This window comes from Rhizopus delemar, genomic scaffold (assembly GCF_000149305.1).
Source record: "Rhizopus delemar RA 99-880 supercont3.38 genomic scaffold, whole genome shotgun sequence".
Taxonomy (NCBI): Eukaryota; Fungi; Mucoromycota; class Mucoromycetes; order Mucorales; family Rhizopodaceae; genus Rhizopus; species Rhizopus delemar.
In genome coordinates this window covers 1-17,798 of record NW_027137864.1, presented here as the reverse complement: position 1 = coordinate 17,798, position 17,798 = coordinate 1, and the positions used below count along the sequence as shown (strand labels likewise).

Genomic DNA, 17,798 nt, shown 5'->3' with positions numbered 1-17,798 from the left:
ATTAATAATAAGTATATTCCCAGCAAAGAACTTCCCAAGTTTAATGTCAACCCAACTACAAGTGCGATGTATCAACTCACTCAGCATTCGGGTAACAAAAATAATAACAATGCCACTAATGAGCCATCTTTAGAAATGTTTCTGAGAGAGTTCGAAAGAGCTTTCAGGGATCATAATGTCTCAATTCAAGATCATTGGTTATCAAACTTGGAAATCTGCTTTGAATCTTGCGACAATAATCTCGACTTCGATTGGTTTTGCCGCTATGTCAAAAAGCCTGTTGTTGAATTAAAAAGAAAAGTTACCTGGGATGATGCTAAGGCCCTTTTACAAGAAAAGTTTGACCTTGCTGTTGTAAACATAGTTATTTTCTATAAGATATCAGTTGTATTAAAATAATAACGATACACAAAGATTAAACTATGATTGAACAATTCCACACTTTTCCAAATTTAGAACAATAAGATCAGTATTTGTCATCCTAGCGAGTCTAATCAATTGTCAACCCCAAAAGTAATTAGATCAAAGTTAATTGACTGGTTATTATTTCTATTGTTCAACTTCAGATGCATATATTAGAACATCGACAAGCTTTAGCTTAATCATTGGTTCTTCAGCACGACATTGTTGCCGAGTCTATATCTTTTATATCTACGCTCACAAAGAATATAAATAGATGCCAACTTTTTATCCATAAAACGGGGCTCTTTTGCAATATAAAGAAATCTGCAATAAAGAAGGATTTTAATTTTATATTGCTGCTATTGTTTTTTTGTTTAATTTTTTTATTTAATCTTACGATTAAAACACTTGCCTCTCAAACCACACCTCAAGCATGGATGAAGCTACTCCTTAACTTCAAGCAAAGGCCTGATCAATCCTTCGCTGATGCTTTACATCACTTTCGTCTTTTTTCAATTGGTGCTAAGGTTTCATCCACTGAAGGCAATCTCCTCAATTCTCTTTTTGTATCAGGACTCTACACAACAAAGTTTCAAGATACTGTTATGGCTATAATTACTAACCATACAAAAAATTTACCTTCGACTGAGCCCGCACATCCAGGTCTTAGTATTCATGCTCCTTGTAATGCTCCCTCGCCATTAAATATGTCTTGGGACAACTTTGAAGCTATTTTAATGAAAAATATGGCCAATCTAGAAAGCTCTCTTCTGTATATCCAAAAGGAGATGCAGAGGGAACAAGTAAAGAAGCCAACTAATGATGATAGTGAAAATTATAAAAAAAGAAAATTAGCAGCTTTCTCACCACCCATCAATGAAAGAATTACTACTGTCAAGACTCTTCCCACCAGCAGTAACAACAACCACAGCAATAACAACAGAAAGCACACTGACTTTTATGAAAAAATTGCTGATCTCAAGCGTCGTGGTATCTGTACTTTTTGTGAATCTGCCAAATACACCACTGCTCATGCTGAAAATTGTGCTCAACGCAAACGCTATGATCAACGTAAATCGAACAATCAGCACAACAATAAACCTGTAAGTAGTAACTCTTTAAATAATACAGACAAAGCTATTGCTAGTCTTGAGTTAACGCTCGAGCCTAACACTGCCTGTCAAAACCTTAATAAGAGCGAGACTAATAATCTTCACTCTTCTACTATTTCTAGTCAAAATAATAATATCAGCTCTGATTCTCCCTCTTGCGACTCTTCTTCTGAAGACGAATACGATAGAATTTATAAAGAGTTTGACAGATCTTTGATCTCGCCCTATTTATTTGACCATTTTGACTTTGTGGCCATTAATGACGTTAATATTTTTGCTCTGCGTAATAATCATGTTGGAGACATTGACAATCCATTTAATTCTGACAGTGTGTCTTTTTCACCTGTTACCCCAATAACTCTTAACGGTGTTAACGCTTACGGTATCATTGATACAGGTGCTAATATCTCTGTTATGAACAAAAAATTCGCTAATGATAATAATATTGAGTTCAACCCTGTTCCCGGTAATCTCATCCTTGCTAATGGTTCGACGATTCCGCGAATGCAAACAACTCATTTCGTCAATGTCGAGTACGATAATGTTGATCAAGTAATTCCGCATAAATTTGATGTCATTAATGATGATATTCTCTCTTATGAAAATAAGATTCTAATTGGTATAGATCTTCTACCAAAGCTCTCTATCCACTTAATGAATGTAGCCGTTAAACACAAGAGTACTGAAAAAGAAATTGATGATTCTATCATTGACAAAGCCTATGAGCCTAACATCTCTCGCGCTGGTACTGACAAAGAACAAAAAACGTTTGATCTGGCTATTAAATCTTATGTCGAAGCTAACAAAAAGCTAAATAAGAACACGTTATGTAACATAGAGGACGCAGTTTTGCATTTACCTACTCCTGAAAACTATGTTGCTAATGTAAAACAATATCCCATTCCTTATTCGGTTCAACCTAAAGTAATGGAAATAATTAATAGTTGGCTCGATGACGGTATCATTGTCCCCGCAAAACCTTCTGCATGGAATTTACCAATGACCGTAACGTTTAAGAAAAACCTTGATGGCACTAAGACAGATAAAATTAGATTAGTTTTAGATCCTCGTATGTTAAATAAGGTTTTACCTGTGGATAATCATCAACTTCCACTAATTAATGACATTTTTAACTCAATGACTGATGCAGTTGTCTTTTCTACACTGGACCTTAAATCAGCGTTCAATCAGTTCCCTGTTTTTGGCCCTGATCAACACAAGACTACATTTACTGCTCCTAATAATTTACAATACATGTACCGAGGTGCTCCTTTTGGCATTTCTACAATCAGTCAATTATTTTCTCGTATAATGTTAAATTTGTTTAAGGACTTGCCTTATGTGAAGTGTTTTGTGGACGATATCTGTGTTTTCAGCTCTTCCATACATGCGCATTTCCTTCATGTAAAGAAAGTTTTACAAATCCTCACAAATGCAAATTTAAGAGTTAATTTTGAAAAAACTTACCTCGCAAAATCAGCAGTTTATCTTTTGGGTTATTGTATCTCCGCTGAAGGAAAGAAAATTGATACCCGTAAACTTTCGAACATTCATGAATGGCCGAGACCGACCACTCAGAAGCAAGTTCAAAGCTTCTTAGGATTTGTAAATTATTTTAGACAGCATACACCTAATGCTTCATTTTTAATGGCTCCTCTGGATGCTTTACATTCTCATGATGAGAAAATTAATGGTCCCTTTATTTGGACTTCTACACACCAGATGCATTTTGACAGCATAAAACGTATCTTATCCTCCGAATTGATTTTATCACATCCGGATATGTCACATCCTTTTTGCATAGCCACTGATTCTTCAGATTTTGGCACTGGTTGTTGTTTATATCAAGAGTTTGAAGTGACTCAATCTAATGGCGAAACATCTAAAATCAAAAGATATATTGGTTTTATGTCTCATTCTCTATCAAGAAGTGAAAAACGTTACAGTGTCACAATGCGTGAATTGCTTGGTGTAGTTTATGCCTTAACCCAATTTCACAAATTTATATGGGGCACACGATTTACGTTATACACTGACCATAAAGCTTTATGCTATATTCATTCCCAAAAGAATGCCAATAGTATGCTTATTAAATGGCTTGACGTTATTCTTGACTATAATTTCAATGTGGTTCATGTTCGAGGATTAGATAATATCCTTCCCGATAAACTCTCTAGGTTATACCCGCCAAAGGAGCCGGTTGAACATGAACAAGATCTTAATGAAGGAAAAAGAATTGCTTCCTTTCGTGGTAATTACGCTACTTCCAATAATATTAATAATAAGAAAAGACATAGAGCTCATGTCAAACATAACGTTTCTATTAACGTTGTTTTAGTGGACCACAAGCCCACGACTTCAGATGCACTACCGTACGTCTACCCAGCCACACATAGTGACGACACTGTTAATTACAACAGGAATTTAGACATTTCTAGTAATTTCCATTCTTTTAACAAAAAATCTAATGACTCTAATGAGTATAATGACTTTAATCGGCTTCACGACAAAAACATCTTTTATGTTCAGTCTGCTCATTCAGTTTTCAAGGACTATTTCGTGCCCCCAGATTCTGAACATCGTGAGTTAATGACAGATGCCCACAACAAAGTTGGTCATTACGGTGCAGAGCAAATGGTTAAACATCTTCACAATGAGGGTATTCATTGGCCAAATTTAATATCTGACTGTGTGAAGTTTGTCAGACAATGTAATGAATGCATGAAACATAATATCGAGAAAAAGGGATATCACCCTCTGCGTAGTATATACAGTTATTATCCTGGTGACCATTACGCTATCGACTTAGGTGGTCCTATGCATACCACTTCAATATCTAATAATAATTATTTTATGGTTATCATTGACGTTTGTACACGGTTCTGTATACTTCGTGCCCTGGCCGACAAAAAAGCAGATACAATTTTACGTGCACTGATCGATGTCTTTTGCATAATGGGGTTTCCTACAAAACTTCAAAGTGATAATGGGACTGAATTTAAGAATTCTCTCTCTAAAGATTTAGCTAATGCTATGGGTTATGATCATCGATTTATCACTCCTTTGCATCCTTCTGCTAATGGTTTAAGTGAACGCTTTGTTCAAACTGTTAAAAAATTACTCGCTAAATCTACGAATGGTGTTGGCAATGACTGGGATGCATTCCTTCCTTCCATTCAACTTGCAATGAATAACCGTATATCTAAACGCTTAAATTCTACACCTTTTTCTCTCATGTTTGCACGCAAAATGATTGAACCTTATGGCTTTAGATCTGATAAAGACAAGCTTAAGGAAGTCAAGGGTAAACCACCTATGTCGCATGAAGAATTAATGAAACGTATCGACTATATGACTGATATTGTTTTTCCTGCTATTGCTGCTAAAACGAAAGCTCAAGTTGAACTTGAACAAGCTAAATTTAACGATTCGCACCGATTAGCTGATTATGCACCTGGCTCTCATGTCATGGTTCGTATTCCAACTAAATCCGGTCAACTCGCTCCAGCTTATGAAGGGCCATTTACAGTTGTGCGTAAGAATCAAGGTAATGCCTATATCTTACGTGATGAAACTGGTGTCCTGATGCCTCGTTCTTATACCACTACTGAACTGAAATTAATTTCCGATGAAGAGATTATTGAACTTGATGATGAAGGCAATGAAATTCAAAGCTATGAAGTTGAAGCAGTTCTTAATCACCGAGGTCCTCCAAAAAACCGTGAGTACCTTGTACGTTGGAAAAACTACAGCAGTGAATGGGATGAATGGCTGGCAGCTGATAAATTTAATGATCCAGACATTCTACGTAAATATTGGAAAAACATGGGACAAAAGTATGTTCCTCCTAAAACCGCTAAAATCACAAATTCTCCTTCTTCTTCTAAGGTACTAAAGACCAACCCATCTGGTACGATTAGCACTATGATGAAGTCTGTATCCCTAGATGATGACAATTCTAATTTGGCTGATGTCGCTGCACATTCAACCAATCCAAATTCTAAACGTTCATATCCTCACTCGATATCGCGCCAGTCTAAAAAAGCTCCTCGTGATAAACAACACAGACATTCCACTCCAAATGTGCCAGTTGCTGCTACTCGTACCAGCAAGAGATTGCGAAATTCCTCTTCATAAAAAAAAAAAAAAAAGTGTTTTTCAAAACAAGTCACTTTTTTACCGTAATCTCACACTGGTAGGGGGCTATGTCGTATTTACCTTAATAATTTTCTTAATGTCGTGTGAGATCACTCAAAAGATTCTTCAACTAATAATTTGACTGTATATCATATATAGCCCAAAGTGCTATATACGATAAACAGCCCACACAATTTATACCGTACTACCTCGGACCCTAAATTACATTATTATATTCTAAGACGTAGTTTGTATTGAATGGGCTCGCTCTCTCGTCCTTACTCAATAAAGAGGTTCAAGAGACTCATCGATTTTTCGACTTATTTTATTACTTTTATTAATCGAGAGAAATAACACGCCTATTCCACAGCTTTTTAGCCCAAGCTAATCGAGCTTTCTTGTGCTGTGCAGTGAGTAAAGGCTTCTTCTTTTTTATCTCAGTAAAAATCTCCACAGAATGCAAAGCGTTAATAGCGGATTGGTACGACATAGAATAGCCCAACTCTTCCAACTTCAGGTGGGCCTCCTTGGCAGTCCTTAATGAGCCGTTTAGGACCTCTCGCTTGATTAGACGACGAGTGATGTCGCTTACAAGGCGTTGTTTGCCACCTTTCTTGCGAATCCGGTTAGGCATCCACTTATTTGCATACAGTAGGTCAAAAAACTGCTGCAAGGAATTGCAAAATTCCGGTTTTACAGCTGGTTTTCCATGGGTACTGCACCAAACTATCCCAAATTTTGACTGTTTGTACCTCAATGGAAAGTGCATTTATTCGTCGATTATCGGATATGGGCAATGGTTATTGGTGGAATTTGAGATCGCTAAAGGTAGTATTATGAACATCCGACATTTTTTACTTGTTCACATATGTTTTAAATGACGAATTTTAATACGACCCAACCGGTTGCTATCATAATTTTTCACATTCTTGACATGATTAGAATGTTGCCAGTATATAAAAGCGCTTACAATTCCTTTATTTTAAATTTTATATTCCCTTACTTAAATTATTTCTCTTTTTTACCTTATTACCAATCGCATGCCTAAACGACTGCCAGAAGGAAAAGTAGACGATCTCAAGCAAGCATTAACTGGATCCACATCAACGTACGATATTGCTAAAGAAATTGGAGTACATGAATCAACTGTCAGTAGATACTCTAGACGGTTGTTTCCAAATAGGACAAAAAGCATAGGTGGTAGACCTACAGTAGTCTCCAAAGTGACGAAGCGGTTAATAAAAAGAAAAGTCATTGAAGGGGTTTTAAAGACTGCCAAAGAGGTACACCGGGAGCTGGTTCAACTTGGCTACGATATCTCATACCAGTCAGCAATTAACTTACTGAAATCAATGGAGTTCCATTCTTCAATAAAAAAAAAGAAGCCGTTTTTGACAAAAGCTCATATGCAGCATCGATTAGAATGGGCCAAGAAGCATCAGGATTGGACAGTAGAAGAATGGCGAAAAGTCGTCTTTTCTGATGAAACCAAGATCAACGTATGGGGCTCTGATGGCTGTAAGTATTATTGGAAAAGACCAAATGATCCTCTTCAACCGCATCATCTAGAACTTACAGTCAAGCATGGAGCAGGCAAATTGATGATGTGGGGCTGTATAACTTCTGAAGGACCAGGATATGCTTGTCAAATTTACGATGGGAACATGAACGCGAATGTTTATCAGCATATATTGGACACTACGCTTCGTGATACTATGCAATACTACAATTTCAACTGGTCCAACGTTTACTTTCAGCATGATAATGATCCAAAGCACAAGGCAAAATCTACAATAGACTGGTTAGATAATCATCAAGTGCGGTATATTAGCGATTGGCCAGCTCAGAGTCCGGACTTAAATCCAATAGAACACGTATGGCATCAATTGAAGTTGAAGCTCAGCTGTTACGAACGTAGAGCAAAGAATACGGATGAGCTTTGGGAACGAGTGGAAAAAGTATGGAATGGCTTTGACAAAGATCTTTGCCAAAGGTATATCGATAGCATGCCGGCAAGAATTCAAGAGGTTATTAATAAAAAAGGAGGGTCAACTAAATATTAATAAATAAATTCATTCCGTCCAAATTTTCGTTTTTCCAAATTTTCAAATTGCGCATCTCATACTTCCTTCAATACTTATCCAATAGGGCTTAAACTCTTTCGGATTTCTCAAGACATGTAGAAGATTTACTATGTGGGAACAGAGGCAGTTTGTGCCATTGTAACAGGATGTGCGCTACAAAAACCAAGAAAAATGGATTCCTTGCAGCAGTTTTTTGACCTACTGTAGTTGATAACAGTGTTTTGATGCACTCCAAACCTTTTTGCAACAATATCAGTCGATACATCATGCTCTAGTGCTGATTTGATGTCCATTTGAGCTTCGTATGGTAAGGATTTGGGCATTTTTGCAGACAGATGGATGATGCTGTAGATGGAAATTTACTTACGGATTAGCGAAAGAAAGAATAACCAATTCTTTTCCAAAGTTTAAATTTTATGTCCCGGGGCGACTGCGCTATCCGGGAAATATTTAAAACTTGCCGCAACATTGTTTGGAATGACCTATGGCGGAGAAAAGAAATAATTGATGGAAGTCAAAATACCTCACAAATAGACCGCCTCCAGTTCATAGTTACTTATTCGCTCATTTTTCAATTTCCGTCGTCGGAACTTTGTGCAAATATACTCAACGTATTGGACAGCACCTGTGCAAAATTTGAGAAAGATGCAAATATTATTGAGTAATCCAGAAGACTACAACCTCAAAAAGTGCTGAGGTTTGTGAGGTATTTTGACCCACTGTAAATACCCTCAATATTTTTATTAATAAAGTCATATACATAATCTTTAGTTTCACAACTATCGTCTTTTTGTAGTTTTTGTCTTCTATTTCATATTTGGCAAAACACTTATAAATAAAAGCTTGGTTCTCCCTCATTTTTGGCAACCCAAAAATGGAACTTTGCACAATTTGCAACATTTAGTACACCTTCCATCTGATATAGTTTCATAGATATTGCAACTGTAATGAGCAAGTAATGGTAGCTTATAGCTGAAAAAAAGTTTTGTGCACCAGTTTTGTCCGCTACTGTAAGTTCATAAAAAAAAATAGCAACCAAGTCTAATGTCGGTTTCTTTTTTTTTTTAACATTAGGAATTCCTAATGGTACACATTCGGATGACGAACATGAGACTCATGGGCAAAGTTGTTCTTTCCAGCTTAAAGAAACTATAATAATATCAAGCTTATATTGTTGCTTATTGCTGAAAAGTTATTTTTGGTAAAGAAAGTTGACATTGCTAACATCTCTAATGGCTAATGGCAAATTACACCCATGTGCAAACATAAAGTAAGTAATGAGCGAGTATAAGCTTAAAAACATATATTTTTTTACAATATTTGTCATAAAAAATAATAAAGCAATCTATTTATTTGATAAGCAAAAAAGTTTTGTATGTATTTGTTAATTATAACTGCCTTGTAACAAAATGTTAGCAGAGCTTTATTTTTTATTCTTTTAGAATATACACGTATTCTTTTTTTATAATGTAAAGGTATTTGCATTTCTATGAAGTGTAATTGTTGTTAGATTAGTGTTTTCATTTGAACAATGAACTTTCTATTGCTAGTGTTTTGTTCACAAAAATAAGAATGGAGATTTCAATAGGACCCAAAATTATATATGATTTTATTTAATCATATATGTCCAGAGTTTATATACTTTTCACAGTGTAGATATTAATATATGTACTATGCGGATGGCGAAATGCCCACAGCCTTATGCAGATGACTAAATGTTATATTCTATTATGCAAATTGTAATAGACGAAGATAAAAAGAAATAAAAAAGCACCAAAACGATAATTACTTTTGTCGTGTTTGGTCATTAATGATGTCTTTATTCATTATTTTATTATTGATCTCAGTCCAGCCTACGTCAGACTATACAATTAATAGTCAGACGATATAATCCAGGGTTCATTCTAAATTATTAGTTCCTCTCCTTTTTCCTACTTAATAAATAGTAGTTGTTAGCTATTGGCTTCCTACTGTTTTCATATTATAAGTACCAAATATCTCATTTTTTTCAATAAGCCACTCCAACTGCTACTACCTTTATAACATGGCCGTCATCACCCGCAACAACCGCCCCACTCGCACATCTCGTGCTTCCATCTCTTCTATTTCCTCTTTGTCCTCTGTTGTTTCTGAGGTTGCTTCCTCTTGTCCTGCTTCCCCTGTGGCCCCTGGCCTGGACAACTTTTCTGACCGTCCTGGGTCGCCTTCCTACGTGGAAATGGTCACTGGTTCCCGTTCTCGTTCACCTTCTCCTGCTGACTCAGTCAGTGGTGCTATAGGAGAGAGACTTACACTACCTCAAAAAATTGTTCATTTTGAACCGCCTTTTACACATTTCGTACTGAATCTGCTTCGCATAATCTCCAATCAGCACTCAGCACAAACCATTATGAAGCACTGTTTCTCAGCTATTTACTACACCGTAAGCATATCACGTGCTATGCGTAAAGGCTGGAAAATATCCAATCAAAAACCAAAATCAAAATGAACAATTTTTTGGGTTTTTGTCGGCATTTTTTATTTTATTAGCTAATAATTAATCTCGCCGCCCTTTTCTTTCAGAACAAGTTGTAATCTTCGCGGCGTGCTGCATACTAACTGCTCGCAGTATTCCTTTGTAATTTCATTGTACCAAATATCTGCAACCCGTTCAAATAGTTCTTTCATACTTAAGGGTGCAGTTTCATAAGCATACAGCCGGACTTTTAAGTAATCCCATAAGTTTTCTATAGGATTCAAGTCAGGTGAATATACTGGCCAATTCAGTAGCTGTACCTTAGTATCTACGAACCATTTTTGTGTTAATCTAGATGTATGCTTTGGATCGTTATCATGTTGAAATATAATGTCATCATTTAACATATCGTATTCTTCTAATGAAGGGAGCATATCCTCCGTCATAATCTTGCAATACAGCTCTGAATCTAAGTCTCCGAGCACTTGAGCGATATATCCAACTCCGTTTGCTGTCAAACAGCTCCAAATTAGTGTACTATCACCTCTATGCTTATAAGTTTGGTTGGAGTTGTGATCCTGCAGAGGCCTTCCTTCTTGTACTCAAGTCTATTGTTTACCATCTGAACCAAAGCGATTGATTTTTGTTTCGTCGCTAAAGACTACTCCTTTCCAGGCTTCCTCTGTCCAATCCTTATACTGCTTGGCAAACTGAAGGCGTGCCTTTTTGGCAGAACGCGTTAAAGGAAGAGCTGTTGGTTTTCGTCGAGATTTAAATTTGGAGCTTTTAAGAAGGTTTCGCACGGTCTGGCTGCAAATATCCGAACCTAAGCCACTTAAGTCTCTGGCAGCGTGCTCTCCGGTCTTGTACACACCAGGATTGAACCTGCGCAATACAAGGCGCGCGTCGTATATGTTAAGTTTCTTGGGTTGACCTGCTTGCAATACGGAGTGATGGTCTACTTCTTTCGCAATGTTCGAAATAGACCCTTTAGAAACATGTAACTCGTTGCTGATAGCATCGTACGACTTTCCTCTTCTTAAAGCAGAAATAATTGCATTTCGTTGGGTTTCTGAAATTTCGCAATTTACCATTACTTGAAATGTCGAGATGGAGCAATGAGAGATTACAATGGGAAAACAAAAAAACCCAAAATCGACCAGGGCTGCCTTGGAATAGCAGAAGTAGTCACGGGTAAAAATTATGATAGCAGTCACGAGTTAGTCCTATGTTATTTGGGAATATAGGCGTAAATTTAGTTCATATTCAAAAAAACCCAAAAAATTGTTCATTTTGATTTTGGTTTTTGATTGGATATTTTCCAGCCTTTACGCATAGCACGTGATATGCTTACGGTGTAGTAAATAGCTGAGAAACAGTGCTTCATAATGGTTTGTGCTGAGTGCTGATTGGAGATTATGCGAAGCAGATTCAGTACGAAATGTGTAAAAGGCGGTTCAAAATGAACAATTTTTTGAGGTAGTGTAACTCTCTTTCCATAAAGAAGGACGAATCGTCCTCAGTACGTGGTGACGCCATTAGTCTGTCCACTGCTGAAGATGACGTTGTCATGGAGGATGCACCTCTGAACAACGCTCGCTGCGCCATTAGCGGTGAGAAAAAGAACGCCTCGCGTTCTTCTAAGTCTGTTTCGAAAAGTAAGAGCAGCATCCCTGAGAAGTTAAAACGCTTTAATCGTAAGTACGATGAGACAGCTGACTTGCTCGACAAGTTAGTTGAGAAGCGTGATCTTGAAGAAGATGAGTCAAAAAGAAAGGCTCTTAAGATCCAAATACGCGAGTATAGGGAAGATTTGGATTATTACGAGGAGCGTATTACCAAGCTTGAGGTTAGCGCTAATGGAATTAGCCAAAAGATAAATGAGGTTGGGAACAATGCCAACAATACTCGTGAGTCTGAGCCTACTGTCCCCATCAAGGTCATACCTCCCTTTCGCCTGTTGGTCAGTGCTGCTTACAATCCTAAGTATTACTCTTCCAGCAAGGTCAGTCCTGATGATGTGAAGAATGACAATGCCTTTAAGACAGTAAAGGACTTCATCAGGAAGTTTGAGGCCATCGTGAAACATTATGGTGTCAACATTGACAAGAACTGGCTAGGATATCTCCAGTTGTCCATTGAAAATGGCCAGGATGATAGGAGCATCAATTGGCTCCAACATAAGCTGACTGTCGCTGATTTTAAGAACAGCAATTGGGAAGGTGCCAAGACCGCTCTCATAGGCAAGTTTGAGGCCATCGTGAAACATTATGGTGTCAACATTGACAAGAACTGGCTAGGATATCTCCAGTTGTCCATTGAAAATGGCCAGGATGATAGGAGCATCAATTGGCTCCAACATAAGCTGACTGTCGCTGATTTTAAGAACAGCAATTGGGAAGGTGCCAAGACCGCTCTCATAGGCAAGTTTGAGGCCATCGTGAAACATTATGGTGTCAACATTGACAAGAACTGGCTAGGATATCTCCAGTTGTCCATTGAAAATGGCCAGGATGATAGGAGCATCAATTGGCTCCAACATAAGCTGACTGTCGCTGATTTTAAGAACAGCAATTGGGAAGGTGCCAAGACCGCTCTCATAGGCAAGTTTGGTGAGTCCTTCACCTACTTGCAGTATCGTCAAAAGCTGATGAGAATCAAGCAGCCCAACGGCGAGTACTTGAACATGTATGTGGACAGATACATAGATCTTTGACCAAAGCCAAGATTGCGGACAGTCCGCTGGCAGTGATGCATTTCCTGGGCACATTGCTTCCACCTGTCAAGGATTGTTTGGAGAGAAGACTGGCTGAAATACGTGCCAAGAAGAATGCTGATTTCATCTTGGAAGATGATACGTTGTCGAAAATCCAGACAATCATAGAAAACAACAAGATGCATTTCATAGAAGAATGCAAGAAGATCTTCCCTGGTTTGAAAAATCAGGAACGATCTCAGTTCAAGCCTGCCGACAAGAAGGCACCAAAGCAAATAGAAACGAAAAGAAAGTTTCATGGCGACGAGCAGAGGTACTTCCCGAAAACAAGAATAGGGAAAGAAATTTCCATAAAAGGCCGGCACACAGCGCGCCTAAATGTCGCTATTGTGGGGAGAAATATACTCCAGGTCACCTTGACAAATGTCGAGAAATAGAAAAACGTCGTGACCATTACTTGAATAAAGATACGGGTTTTAGAGCACGCAAAGATGCACCCAAAAACTACACTGGTAATTTTTCCCAAAGGCGAAGATCATTTGAAGAGAAAATTCATAATGCGAATGATTCACGTATAACGGTTCATAATATTGAGAAGGTTGAGAAACAGACCACTACTGAACCAGAGATCATGCAAACACATCCTGCGGATGAGGTTATGAATGACCTCTTAAATGATGATGAAATCATCAGTCCGTTTCAAAAAGCGTTGAAACAAATTCGGGAGAAAAAGAAGCACAAGCAAGGTAATGTTCGTTGCTATAGTTTAAAAACAAAAGAGGAGACACATCCTACTATGCTTCAAAGCCCTTACTCATTACACACTCCTTTCTTATTGAACGATCATAGATTAATAGCTCTCGTCGACACAGGCGCAGATGTTTCTTTCATAAGTAAAAATGCTGTTAATAAATTGAAACTGCGTATTATCCCAGTTCATGGTTCATTACTCTTAGCAGATAAAGAAAAAACTGTTAAACGATTGGGTGTGACCGATAAATTAAATGTCGGATACAAAGGGCAAACTGTAGCTCATGAATTTGAGGTGTTAAATATGCATGATAAAGTAGACGCTATTTTCGGGAGGGATATTTTACCAAGGTTAGGAATTCACCTTGTTGGTGTTGCCACCAATTGGGATGATAACAAAGTCAAATTCGATGATTCTATTGAAGACTCAGAATACATTCCAAATGTTTCCAATGCTGGCACACCAGAAGAGCATGAAGCTTTACTACAAGCACTGCAATCTCACATTGATAAAAATCAACAGATTGATGTTCATTCCTTATGTAATCTACCAGAAGCGGTGGTAAAGTTAGACACTCCTCATGGAAAACATGCACATGTCCGGCAGTATCCTATTGCAAATAAGATGATGCCAATCTTTGATGAGGCTGTAAAAACATGGCTCGAGAACGGTGTCATTGTACGTGCACCACCCTCACCATGGAACAGTCCAATCACATTTGCTCCAAAAAAGGATGCGAATGGTAATCCCACTGATTACAGACCATGTATTGATCCTCGTAAAATCAATGCTCTATTGGAATCTGATAACTATCCATTGCCGTTGATTGACGACATTTTTCATGATCTTGCGGGTTCTACAATTTTCACCTCACTCGATCTCAAAAGTGCATTCCATCGATTACCCATTCGTAAATCAGATCAGGTCAAAACCACTTTTACTCACAGAAACAAACAATACATGTTTCGTTCAGCACCATTTGGATTAAAACATGTCTCTAGCCATTTCATGCGCATCATGAACCTCATCCTCAGTGATCTATCCAATGTTCATGTATACGTGGATGATATTGTGATTGGCACTACAGGTGATTCCATGGAGAAGCATTATCAAGCTGTCAGTGCAGTCATTGATAGACTCACTCAACATAACATGATCCTCAATCCTCAGAAATGTCACTTTGGCAAAAGAAGTGTTCATCTGTTGGGTTTCTGCATTTCTGAAAAAGGGAAAAGCTTGGATCCACGTAAATTGACAAATATTGCTGACTGGCCCCGTCCCAAAACCGGCAGAGAAATGATGCAATGGCTAGGCACTGTTAATTACTTTCGTGCGCACATCCCTTGTGCTGCCACACTCACTGCTCCTCTAGATGCGTTACGAAATGTTGCATTCATAGATGATATTGATTGGACTCCTGAACTGCAAGTTCACTTTCAAAGCATCAAAGACATATTATGTTCCAACGTTGTTTTGAGTCCATATGATCCTACCAAATCCCTTTATGTTGCCACTGACGCATCTAACACTGGAGTTGGTGCAGTTCTGTTCCAAAAATTTGACGAAAAACAGTCGGATGGACTCACTGTCACCACCATCAAATACCTCGGCTTCATGGCACGTTCTTTATCCCAATCTGAACGAAATTATTCTGTCACTCGGCGTGAACTCCTCGCTATTGTGTTTGCTTTGAAAAAGTTTCACAAATTTTTATATGGTCATCACTTTACCTTATATTCTGATCATCGAGCACTCACATACTTGTTCACGTCAGATGAACTCAACCCCATGATGGTGGGTTGGATGGACACATTATTGTCCTATGATTTTGACATCGTCCATATACCCGGTGTACAAAATGTTTTACCTGATGCTCTTTCACGTCTTTTCCCACCTGAAAAAGAACTGGCAGGGAGTGATTCTAATAACAGCACAGTAAAACACCAAAATCTTGCTTACAAACCAAATCTAAAAAAGGAACATGAATTAAAAATGAAAAAAGAGAACCGAAAAGTGTTCTATGTCCAAAGTCCTACCAAATTCAGTGACAAGGACTATATCACTCCACCATATGAGGATCGACAAGAGATTCTTGATGGAGTCCATAAATTCGGACACTTTGGAGCTGATCATATTGTAAAATCAATCCACAACCAAAACCTACATTGGCCAAATTTATTAGCTGATGCAGTAAATTATGTAAGCAAGTGCAATACCTGTCAGAAGTACAATATTGCTAAAAAGGGTTATAATCCTCATCGACCTGTCTACGCTTATGTTCCTGGGGATGCCTATGCTTTTGATTTAATTGGGCCTTTTCAATCCAGTAGCAACATGTATACATACGTGTTGATTCTAGTCGACATTTGCACCAGATTCTGCGTGTTGAAACCCCTAGTACACAAAAAGGCAAAAACCGTTGCAGGTGCCATAGTTGATACATTTTCCTTACTCGGCTATCCCAGACACTTTGTATGTAGCGATAACGGCTCTGAATTCAAAAATGAAATTTTAGAGAATCTGTTCAATGCAATGGGTATCGACAAAAGATACACCACTCCTTACCATCCCTCAGCAAATGAAGCTGCTGAACGTTACGTTCAATCTGCTAAAAAGATATTAGCAAAGTTCCTTGAAGGTGCCACCGAAGATTGGCATCATTACATTCCATCTGTACAGCTCATGATCAACAATAAGATCTCCACACGCTTGCAGACCACACCTTTTTCATTGATGTTTGCTCGCAACATAAATGACTTCATTGAATACAGGGATGATGCTGGTGAATTAAAAAAGAAGGAGTACATGCCGCACGATGAGTTGCTGAAAAGAATCGACTATATGTCGCAAGTTGTCTTCCCTGCTATACAGGATAGGACCGACCTTTACACCAAAAGGCAAAAGGAAAAAGCTGACAGCAAAAATCGTCAGTCCACATTCCCGGAAGGAAGTTACGTAATGGTGCGTGACAGAGAGCAGTACAATAGCCTCTCCCCGGTTTACAAAGGTCCATATCGTGTTGTACGCCAAGTACAAGGTGGTGCTTATATACTTCGTGATGTTGACGAAACGCTCATGTCTCGAAATTATTCTCCAGAAGAATTAAAGCTTATTTCACAGGATGAAATCATTCCAAAAGATGAATTGTACGAAATTGAGGCAATCATCAATCATAGAGGCGAACCTGGAAATAGAGAATACAGTGGGTCAAAATACCTCACAAACCTCAGCACTTTTTGAGGTTGTAGTCTTCTGGATTACTCAATAATATTTGCATCTTTCTCAAATTTTGCACAGGTGCTGTCCAATACGTTGAGTATATTTGCACAAAGTTCCGACGACGGAAATTGAAAAATGAGCGAATAAGTAACTATGAACTGGAGGCGGTCTATTTGTGAGGTATTTTGACTTTCATCAATTTTTTCTTTTCTCCGCCATAGGTCATTTCAAACAATGTTCCGGCAAGTTTTAGATATTTCCCGGATAGCGCAGTCACCCCGGAACATAAAATTTAAACTTTGGAAAAGAATTGATTATTCTTTCTTTCGCTAATCCGTAAGTAAATTTCCATCTACAGCATCATCCATCTGTCTGCAAAAATGCCCAAATCCTTACCATACGAAGCTCAAATGGACATCAAATCAGCACTAGAGCATGATGTATCGACTGATGTTATTGCAAAACGGTTTGGAGTGCATCAAAACACCGTTATCAACTATGCAAATAAGTGGATGCCTAACCGGATTCGCAAGAAAGGTGGCAAACAACGCCTTGTAAGCGACATCACTCGTCGTCTAATCAAGCGAGAGGTCCTAAACGGCTCCTTAAGGACTGCCAAGGAGGTCCACCTGAAGTTGGAAGAGTTGGGCTATTCTATGTCGTACCAATCCGCTATTAACGCTTTGCATTCTGTGGAGATTTTTGCTGAGATAAAAAAGAAGAAGCCTTTACTCACTGCACAGCACAAAAAAGCTCGATTAGCTGGGGCTAAAAAGCATCAGTATTGGACCATTCACGACTGGCGACGTATCATCTTCTCAGATGAAGCCAAAATTAATATCTGGGGATCGGATGGCTGTAAATACTACTGGAAGCGTAAAGGAGACCGAATGGGCCTCATCACATTGAAGTTACAGTGAAG

The 17,798-nt window shown here is 38.2% G+C and overlaps 5 protein-coding genes across 5 annotated transcripts; all 5 read left to right on the top strand.

Moving 5' to 3' along the window:
* Positions 1-839: 839 nt before the first annotated feature.
* Positions 840-5,651, top strand: RO3G_17329 (uncharacterized protein; the record flags this gene model as incomplete). Its single annotated transcript, XM_067671913.1, has 1 exon — positions 840-5,651. One exon carries the CDS (start codon positions 840-842, stop codon positions 5,649-5,651), a length of 4,812 nt encoding a protein of 1,603 aa, XP_067528014.1.
* Positions 5,652-7,057: 1,406 nt separating this feature from the next.
* Positions 7,058-7,806, top strand: RO3G_17328 (uncharacterized protein; the record flags this gene model as incomplete). The annotated part of the gene is made up of 2 exons (XM_067671912.1): positions 7,058-7,644; positions 7,800-7,806. The coding sequence occupies 2 exons, from the start codon at positions 7,058-7,060 to the stop codon at positions 7,804-7,806; spliced, it is 594 nt and encodes a 197-aa protein (XP_067528013.1).
* A 1,973-nt stretch (positions 7,807-9,779) lies between these two features.
* Positions 9,780-10,223, top strand: RO3G_17327 (uncharacterized protein; the record flags this gene model as incomplete). Its single annotated transcript, XM_067671911.1, has 1 exon — positions 9,780-10,223. The coding sequence occupies one exon, from the start codon at positions 9,780-9,782 to the stop codon at positions 10,221-10,223; it is 444 nt and encodes a 147-aa protein (XP_067528012.1).
* A 1,537-nt stretch (positions 10,224-11,760) lies between these two features.
* Positions 11,761-16,897, top strand: RO3G_17326 (uncharacterized protein; the record flags this gene model as incomplete). Its single annotated transcript, XM_067671910.1, has 3 exons — positions 11,761-12,878; positions 13,075-13,652; positions 13,764-16,897. The coding sequence occupies 3 exons, from the start codon at positions 11,761-11,763 to the stop codon at positions 16,895-16,897; spliced, it is 4,830 nt and encodes a 1,609-aa protein (XP_067528011.1).
* Positions 16,898-17,256: 359 nt separating this feature from the next.
* RO3G_17325 (uncharacterized protein) lies at positions 17,257-17,796 on the top strand (the record flags this gene model as incomplete). Its single annotated transcript, XM_067671909.1, has 1 exon — positions 17,257-17,796. The coding sequence occupies one exon, from the start codon at positions 17,257-17,259 to the stop codon at positions 17,794-17,796; it is 540 nt and encodes a 179-aa protein (XP_067528010.1).
* Between the last annotated feature and the right edge of the window lie 2 nt (positions 17,797-17,798).